Raw genomic sequence first — 10,239 nt, 5'->3', positions numbered from 1 at the left:
ATTATGCAATCACCTCTATATACACCACACAAAAGCACACAAATCAGGACAAAAATTTTTTTTTAAATAAAATTAAAATGTGTTATTGTCAATGTTTGATTTTTAGCACATTATTTGTTTTTTCCAGGTACACCCCCTTCCCAAAAAAGGAGTATTTTGGGGGGCAAGGAGAGGAACTTCTAGTAAGAAAGGTCAGGGGTTGGGGGGTTGGACTTCCAGTCCTAAGACGGAGACCAGGGGGTGGGGCACCTGTCAAGGAGGCTACCCATGAAGCCCTCGACGGCTCACCAAAACTCATTAAGCAGCCCTCCACCCAAAATAACTGCCCAACCCAATCAGAGTGCAAATAAAGCCTTATGCACACACAGACAGACAGATGCATGAAAGTTGGGGGAAATTCAAGAACTGCTGCATGAAAGTGGGGGAAATGCAAGAACTGAAGTCCCCCATTTACAAACATATCAAGCCTTGCTCCTCCCATATGTATCAGACTGATCACTCCAGACATGAAGTAAAAACTGCAATGAGATAATAGTTCCATCTTCCTAGCAAGTTTTCAAGTGCTATTACTTAATACAACTGTATATCTCTAGCCTGTAAGGAATTCCCCCTTCCTCACCTCCTCTCCCCAAAAACTATCAGACTTGATGATAATTTGACCCCACAAGAAAAAATCCTTCTCTCAAACAGGTGACTAATTAGACCCACAACACTACAAAATGCAGGTCTCCTACAGCCACCAGGACAGAATGCAGGTCAATTAACAAGAGCAAGAGAAACCTAGGGAAGCCTATATGGAGAGAGGTGCAAGAATCAATCATCTGGCCCTATCCCTTTGCTCCAGCCAAAAAAAAAGTGAAGGACCTCAGAAAGAGGTAGGCAGTACTGTACCTAGACTCCTGATGGCCCTGGGGAAACTTTTAGTATCGGGCCCCTCTTCGTCAGGGATAATGATAATAATAAATTGGACAATAAAAAAAATAAACCATTTTTGAGCCCCCTTTCTGTCCAGGCCCCAGGAGACCACCCAGTTTGCCTAAACCTGTATCCGAGTCTGGTGATAGGGACAACCTCTAAGTTTACAATACATAAACTTCGGCTTTCCTACTCATTCCCCCTCCTGGACTTCTTTACATTTTCTGACATCTACATAAAAATCACCTTTTTCTGCTGTACACAGTTGCAAAGATATTATTTAAAACAAAACAAAAAAAGATTTTTGAATGTCTGGTGTTGGCAATACTGTTATTCTTACATGGTCTATAAGATTTTTTGCTACATCCTCCGCATTGGGGTGAATTTCACAAAGGAAGAGTATTACGACACAGATGGAAAAAAGTCTGCTTACCTGCTTTGAGCATCTGCTTTCTCTAGTTTTTCCTGTAGCTGGATCCAGTCAATCAATGCCTTGAAATCTCTGACATAGTTGTCCAGCATCATTAGGACTTCCTGGAAAAAAGCAGCCTACATTAGATATTTATGACATTAAAGGAAAGAAATAGTATAGGAAGTAGGGAATTCTGCAAAAACTTAATCAAAATCTAAATATTTTACTTCAATAGTTAAAATGGTAGAACCCACTGTAGGAAAGATTGCACAGTCATTTTCTTTTCTGACCACATTTTAAGTTGATGATAATTTTCTGAAACGTATACCTCTGGGGCTGAAACATACCAATCAGTTTCTGCTGAAAGTGGAATTCTAGAAAAAGCCTGAGAACAAAACAGTGCACATCTTCAGGGTAACAGAACATTAAAAATACTTAACCCATCATAAATAATTCTTGTGACCTTTTTTGACAAAAAAAAAAGGCAAAGGATAGAATGCTTATACTTGGCAAGGCAACAGGCATAAATGTCTTTTAATGTCAGTGATTTTTTTTCTTTTTCTGAAACATTAAAAAATATAAACTAGGCATGTACCATACACAGGTTTCTACATAGGCTTTTTTGTTTAATTTATATAAACTGCATAGTGAAGGAAAATAGCACTGCACGTATTTTCATAATTAATTTGGCTGTGGAATAAACAGTGCAAAAATGCTGGAAGGGCTACTGCACATTTTGTAAGGTGAGAAGGAGGGAGTCTACTCTGAGAAACCATAGAACTTTAGCAGTTGGGGAAGACACAAAGCACCTTACATAGTTCTGTAACTTCTCAAGTACATAACACAGAATCTTCCTGCATAGCTCTTAAACTGGTGCACAGAACTAGTGCCACATGATATTTTATTCTGCTTTGGTATCAACAAAATTATATTATATTATTATTACAGAATATTTATTACTGGGAACACTGTAAGAAACACAAAAAGGTGTTAGCTTGTAAACTGAATATATGTGGTATGATGTTACTGTGACACAGGATGTAAGGTTTATGTGCACTTTTCTAATAATAACTGCATTTTTTGTAAGCCACTATATTCCAGATACATGACTTTGGAAAAATCACATGTTCAGGCATTATCCTGTCTTTATAATTTTACCAATTCTTTCATTATTTTGGAAAGATATTGTTGGATGCAATGTTGTTATTCAAGTACTTATTAAGAAATTTCTTAAGTTATTCTAAGTTAGCTACTCCAATCAGACAAACCTGAAGCCAGCCTTACACTGCACATTAGACTTCAGTTCACATAATGACAGTCTTGAGTGATCCTAATGCATTTAATAGAGACTATAATGTATGTGCTGACCCAGTACAAAAAAATGTCATTCCACAGATATGTAGCTTTATAATGCTAATTTAATATAATTTCTCACCTCTAAAAAAAACCAAAACAAAAACCAAGGAAGTTGTAGTAATAGCTTAGCAAAACAGCATGAAGGGTCTTTATTCCAACTAGTGGGTTTTCTTAAATGATTCATCACCCATTAGTCTTCCAGTCTGTTTAGGATTTGGAAATGTATTACTTAGGCCAAGGTTGCACTTAAACAGTGAAAAACATTACAATTAAAACAACAATTTCCCCTTGCAAGGCCTGATTTTTCTCTGTACTCGGGTAACATTCCCATTCATTTCACTATGATTAATAAAAAATAGTGCAGGACTGAGCTCCTAGCACTTTCCTTTCCTTTTTTTTTCCTGAGCTGACAGCTGGCTATACTTATGAAGAAAAACTTGAAGCAAGTTCTTTCATTCTTTAATTCAGAAAAGTCCATTTCAACCTTCAACAGAGGGGCAACAGATCACTCATACCCCAGGAAGCACTCAAAATATGACTCATAACTAGGACGGAAGTAGTACATAGATCATATAGTAGACATATGCTTCCACATGATTCACTCAAAACAAAAGGGAGAAAAAATTTAGTGACAAATACTATTAAAAATATTTTTAAATACCAAGATTGTAGATTTGTAGGTCACATTCTAAAAATATAAAGGCAATTAATGCTACTGTAAAGGAACAAACTCATTCCAAATAACGTTAAAAAAGGAAAATTACGTATTTCTGGTTTGTTAAAATGAGAAAAAAAGAGAGAAACCTGTCCTACTTTTCAGAAAGAAAACATGATAAAAATAACAACAATAACATTCATTACACAAATTACATCTGAATTGAATAAAAGCTTATAATTGCTTTGAATTGTGAGGTTTCATTTTTAACAAAAAGTACCAGCAAAATTTGCCCCTTTTTTCCTCCATTGGCAATGCCTTACATCTTATTCCACAGACTTTCATCTTACTGGAAGTTTTGTGTTCAAAACAAATGATGCCTACAAATATTTTTAAGAACAAATACAAGGGGAAATTCATATGCATTTGTTTAAAAAATATTTATTTAATAAAGGAATAGAAGCCTGTGCAACACACATTTTTATGCAAGGATCTAAAACTTCATTTTGAAGATACTTACACAAATATCCTCCTAACTGGAATATACTGCAGATCTATACACTCCACATACATTGCCATACATAATTTCCACACACATATGGAAAATTGCATATTTCCATATAAAATTAAGCAGCACATCATTGATACTTTATACATACATACACACACACATCCATATACCTCTATTTTGTGTTCCCCACAAAATCCCCTATTTTTGTGAATAGGTTATTTGTTTGCAGTGCCAAGGTAACTGGCAAGAAAAGTGTGCTACAAGACATGAATCACTTAAGCATTTTAGCCAGCCCTTTTCCTTTAATTTCACTAATAACATTCCACTTTCTAATTTAATCCATCTCAGTTTTAGTCAGCCATTCTACCTTATGCTGAATGTAATTAACAAGAAGAGACCAGAAAATAAGATTTAATTCAGAATAATTTATTTTTTAAGTCTGTCACTGAGATTTTTCCCTACTGAAAATTAAGTATGAATTATACTTCTGAACCTAGTTGGCATAAAGAAAATACAATAAATGACTTAAACAACCTACTTTAAGGAATGTTTAGCTACGAATTATCAGAAATGATCAGAGCAGTACCATGCAGTTGTAATCTGAGTCATGTTTTACGAACAAGGGAATACAAACAAGACAAGCAGCTGGAGCGGCCCCATATTCACTGATGCACATCTTTCTCCCTAAAGCTATGAAGGCCATTTTGTCAAGCAGGATGAAGCAGAACAAAAGTGGCTCTGAAAGCGCCGTTACAGGCATCCAGATAACTACATATAGATGTACAGCTAAAATTACCAATTAGTTTACCAATTGGCTGCAACGAATTCGATTGGTTTGTAATTAATTCTGGTTACTGGCGCATACAGCAGGATGGTTGGCGCCATCCCTTTGTCCTACTGACACACAATACTAGTGCTCAGGGCCCTAGGGTCTTGGACATCAATACAGCTCTCTAGTTCACCTACAGTACCGAGTGTAGTAGATATACCCTATGGTGCTGAAGCAGTGGAAACTTGTACCACTTGAGAAGGTGCTGACAAAAAGGAACCTTTATGGGGTAGACTGCTCCTGCACTAGAGTTGAGACAATTTTAAATCCCATTATTTTTCAAGGTCATGTGCATCCCATACCATTTTTTAAAGGGCCAGTGCAAGCTAAAAACAAAAGCCTGAGATTGGAGATAGAATTAAAACCAATGCCTACAGGAAACATAGTAACTTGCAGCAAGAGTGTTTAAAATATCAAGGTATCTTTTATTAGACCAAATAAGTGGAATATCAGATTTACCCAAAGAACCTTGTCTGCCTATGTCCTTAAACCAACACAGCTACAACCTACACCCGTGAAGCTCTTCCACCACCATTCTAATGAATGGTCACTTGGGCACACTTTCACGTTCTACTTCAGTGCTTTTCCCTTTCTCTACAATCATGAGCTTAATTTTCAACCATTACTGTGCTTGTGGTTTTCCTTGTTTTGTTTTGTTCAATTGGTACTTCACACTGTTCTTCTAGTATTCATAGCAAGAGCTTTTCACTACTCCTCCCCATCTATCCTAAACAGCTTAGAGAAGCTTTACAACATATCAAAAGAAGGAGGAATCATGAGCATGTTAGCCTGCAGCTTGCATGACCTATATAGCTATGAGCATCTGAGAGGTTTAAGTACTTCCTAAAAAGCGCATAATAAGCTTGTTTAGCAATCAGAAAATTGCCTGATGTGACAATACACACTTAATTCCTTTAGCATATCTCAATTATTATGACTGCTCTGCAATTAGTAGTCATGAAACTGCTAATATCCGGCTCATTTCAAGGGGCTATCAGAGGTAGACACTGATAGTTACAATGTACCAAGCCTTAATGAGATGTGAACAACTAAGCAAGCTGGGAATTCATTAATAAGGTATAAACAGCTGAAAGCAGGCTGTTCCTACACAAACTAGCAGACAGGCTTAAATCAATTTAAGTGGTACCTTTAATACTGACCACCAATAGAATCAGCAAATGGCCATTGTGAACAACTTAAATGGTTGCCTGCCTTAGCCATGCTCTAAGATAACTACAGCATCATCCTTAAAAACTAACATCAATACTGTATATTTTCTGAAGTGGAAAGAAAAAGAATTTGATTTCAATCAGTGTGTCTACAGTCTGTCCACTGAGAAAGCTATTTAAATTTAGGCAGTGGGCAATACAAGATGCTGCAACACTTAATACATGCTGATCTATAGTCACTAAAACATTGCACCCTATAATTAAATTCACAAAGACACACGCAGACTCGTCTTTTCCATGCATAGCAAAATCTTAATGTCATTGGAGTCAGATCAGACATTAGTAAGATCCCATTATTTTTACAAAACATATTATAGTTTATTGGCTAGCAATCTTTCTTTTGGATTACAGAAAACACCTCCCTAGTTACACTGCACAGATCAGGCTTCACAAGTGGGAAGATGATCAGCCAAAAGGATGGGGCTTCTGTCCAATCCATCATGCCTCCTAAATTATGCACGGATTTCAAGATGCAATTCAATGCCTATCCAAGTCAGAAATAACGTACATTGTTTTCACCAACTGCAATAGGCTAAGGGGATGGAGCAGGGCAATATGGAGCAATGTCAAGGGAGGAAAGATGCAGTGGCAGTATGAGAGATCATAGAAACGCAACTCCTGGTTCTGTATGATCTGTGCTGTGATGAGGATATGCTGTGCAGGAACACAGGATTTCCATATTGTTAGTACTGATCTACAAAACAGGAGCCCTGAAGACTCAAAATCTGCATTCTGGAAACCAGGATTGGAAATTTTGTGAGATTCCTGACCTCTGCAGAAGAATAATCCATAATAAACTGGTATCAAAAATGTGTATTATCATTTTTAGGAGGAGAGGAAAAAAGGAGACTATTTGATTGGGATATTGTGTAATCATTTTTAAATAGTATATTTTCCATTCACTCTCTCATTGACAAATGCATAACAAACAAACAAACCCAAAACAAGATGGGAATGGTGGTACTTTCCTAACAGCAACACATAGCACTGAAATGAATTCAATTAAGACATACACATGTTATTCCAAGGCCTGCAAAATTTAGACTATTTTTCCATAAAATTCTTTATTAATTTTGGATGATACTTACACAGTTCATTTGGAATTACAGGTTTGTCAAATCAGAGGTCATTTTTCAGTTGTTCTTGTGCACAAAGGATAACTTAGGATTTTTCTCTCGCAATTTAGCTAAAAAAAAGTCCATTTCAGCTGAATCTCTGCAGCTTAGACTAACTTGCAAAGACTGCATCAATTCAGCCTTGGGCTTTTTGACTATCTGTACATAGCCCCTGCATGTCTCTCTGATCTCCTTCTCCTGCTTGATCAGGTTGCTCTAATTTTTGCTTCCTACCCTATCTGCTGTTATGCTGCCTGTCCCCACCACAATCTGCTGCATGCCACCCCTGTGTTAGGCTATCCAGTTCTTAAAACCCTAAGGAACAAACCTTCAAACACAACTTCAGGAAATAAAGTCCAAAACATCAAAAATACCCTTTAACTTGCTACAGGTCAAGCAGGGGACACACAGGCATTGTAAATATCTTACCACTATAAGGACAGTAAATAGTTGGTAAAAATATACACAAGATTGAAGGAATGCCCCCCACTGCAGAAGAGAATGTACTTCCCTCCCCTTGGGGGAGGAGAAGTGGAAGTCGTTCTTAGTCAGTCTAATCAAAAACCCTTATGCCATGCTCAGTCAATGAAAAACTGCAGTAATATAAGCTTTAAAAAAAAATCTTTAAAAATACTGGTGGCCCTTGCACCATTCTAGAACCCAAATGTTCAGTGTCCCATAGCTGCTCTCAATTTCCTTCCTCATCAAAGCAGCTATTCAAGAACTTCAAAAAGGAATAGAGTTAAGAGGATTAATATGTACCTTCAAGGGTATCTGGCTCCAACAAATCTCACCCTGGTTTTACACCTATTCTTCATTGACTTGTATTTACTCATACTTGGTTTACGTTGGAGCAATTAATCATTCTGTGAGCTTCAGCACCCCTGCCATCATTTTGAAACATGGGCACACTGAATACACATGACACAGAGGCTGCTAGATCATGTTAATTAACACACTCCAGCAGACTCAATTAATCAAGTCTGCTCGTATACATGCTAATTAGCATGGGTTGAAGCAGATGTCCAGCACGTGTATAGGTACAGACTGAACTGATTTAGGTCAAGCCACGTTATGGAACTTCTGTCCCAGACCCACTCCTGGTTCAAGTTAACTCACAGTCCCCCAGCATCCCAAGATGCTTTGGGGCCCTGGGCCGTGCTATCTGCTCCAGCAGAGGGTTGGCCCCACCCCTCTATTCAAGAGCCGGAACACTATCACTGCTCCACCTGGCTGAGAAGGGAGTGGGAGGAAGGAGGGAACCTGGTTTTGGACCACAGCCAGGGTGTGCCTCATGGAGTGGGAGTGCCCCACCCAGGCTTTTCCCCCTCTGCCTGCTGGAGCAGATAGCTGGCGGGGGTGGGGGGGGGAGGGAGGGAGCAGCACATGGCTAGGCCCTGGCCTGGGCTGATGCACTGGGACTGAGGAGGGGAGGGGGTTTAAACCCCACTCCCTGGCCTGCATGGGACCCCAGGGGCAGTCTCCCTGGCAGGGATGAAACCACTGACAAGCTTTTCCCCACTTCCCACACAAGCAGCGAGGAGAGGGGCTGTCACTAAGCCTGGCCTGTGGCCAACATGCTGAGACATTTGGGGTTAGACAGGTTAAACACCCTCCCTGTCCCGCAACAGACCCCAGCTGGTGTCTTTCTGGCCATGGGGAGGAAATTCCTCCCAGGCTTTCCCCACTCTCCACTCAAGGAGAGATTGGGGTGGTATGACCAGACCCCAGCCCAGGTCTGACACTCTAAGCCAGAAGAGGGGAAGAAAGTTTAAATCCCCTTCCTCCCTCCATGTGCTGGAGCAGGGCCTGGTCATCTCCCCTCCTCTACTCTCCACTTGAGCAAGGAAAAGCATGGCAGGGGCTTCCCCCCCGCTGGGGTCCCATGTGGGCCAGGGAAGGCATTTAAACCCCCTTCCCCCACATCATACTCAGTGGGCCAGCTAGGGCTTAGCCACACACCCCCCTCTCCTCAAGCAGGGAGGGAAAGCCTTGGAGAGCTTTTCTCCCAGCTTCCCTCCCTTCAATAGTGGCTGGCAGGCTGGGGGGGGTGGGGTATGCTCTAGCACCCCAAGCTTTCGGCCTGAGCCACTACAAGCATGTAGCTGCATTTCCAGAATCAAAAGTGAACGTTTGTTCACTTGCTTCTCAGTTCAATCTATGCAGTCCAGACTAACCTTCAAAAATTGAATTGATTCATCCTGAGCTTTCTGATGGTCTGTAACTTAGTCTAAATTACCTCTGTTAATGAGGAAGAGGCTAAGCCAATGAATGACAATCAAGGAAGCAGCCAGAGAAGGTTCAGCTACACATTAAAGAACTGCCTTTCTGCAGAGAGAAACTGTGCTACATCTAAGACCAATGGGTCACCAGGAGCCCAAGACACTTGCTAGGGTCCACTGCCACAGCCCCAACTACTGGGCTGCTGGCCCTGCTACCATTGCACACCCCATGCTAGATCCAAAACTGGAGCTGTCACCGCTATTTTCTCCATGTCAGAGGCAGAGCTGCTGGCTCTGCACAAAATGTGTCAGTGGCAGCAGCTCCAGCTGTGACATGGGACACACGGTGGAAGTTGGACCTGATGCTGCTGCCACATGCGCAGGAAGGAGGCGGAGCTGATGCTGCCAGAGCTATCCCATGCCTTCAGCTGGATCTGACCTGCAAGAAGTCCCACAGTTCTGGCCCAAGGCAGAAAATAAGTCTGACACCCCAATCTAATCTATTCTGGGATCTCTCCCTTCACCTGAGGGATCACATGGTTTATGAAAAATACAGCAAGGAGTACTATATGCAATGGCTAATGGGAAAATGTATCATCCTTTTAGCCTTTGGTGTAGTTTCAAAACCACTTCGTCTTTGTTTAATACACCAGGAGAACAACCACACAGGTTGCAACTCTCCTAGCTCCCATAGAAGCGATCTTCTAAGAGAAGCAGAGAGTATTATTCCAGAGGTTCAAAGACTGAACATATCAATTCAGTAAGAAATCAATTCTACACCAAAAAAACTATTACAGTTTATCTGTCAGTTGATAAGACTTTCAAATATCTAACTGAGAAATAATTAGAGACAGAAGAAACCTCAGCCTAGTAGCTGGGAGGAAGTAATAGATGGCAGTGACTCTATCCTGCAGTGAAGCTACACATGAACTTTTCAAAAACAGTAGGCAATATCTCCAAAACTGAAACTACAAAGTAAGTATTTTCTTTTGAAG

The 10,239-nt window shown here is 40.2% G+C and overlaps 1 protein-coding gene across 4 annotated transcripts in view; it reads right to left on the bottom strand.

Moving 5' to 3' along the window:
* The window catches only part of SCAPER (S-phase cyclin A associated protein in the ER), a 364,249-nt gene that overhangs the window by 292,336 nt on the left and 61,674 nt on the right, over positions 1-10,239 (bottom strand). For all 4 annotated transcript variants that reach the window (XM_019533358.1, XM_019533360.1, XM_019533359.1 and 1 more), the window contains one exon: positions 1,349-1,449. In XM_019533358.1, coding sequence (XP_019388903.1) covers positions 1,349-1,449 — 101 coding nt within the window. The remainder of the gene's footprint in view (positions 1-1,348; positions 1,450-10,239) is intronic.

The sequence above is a fragment of the Crocodylus porosus genome, unplaced genomic scaffold, assembly GCF_001723895.1.
Source record: "Crocodylus porosus isolate Cpor-Errol unplaced genomic scaffold, CroPor_comp1, whole genome shotgun sequence".
In the NCBI taxonomy this organism is placed as follows: Eukaryota; Metazoa; Chordata; order Crocodylia; family Crocodylidae; genus Crocodylus; species Crocodylus porosus.
This window is presented reverse-complemented; position numbering and strand designations above follow the sequence as displayed.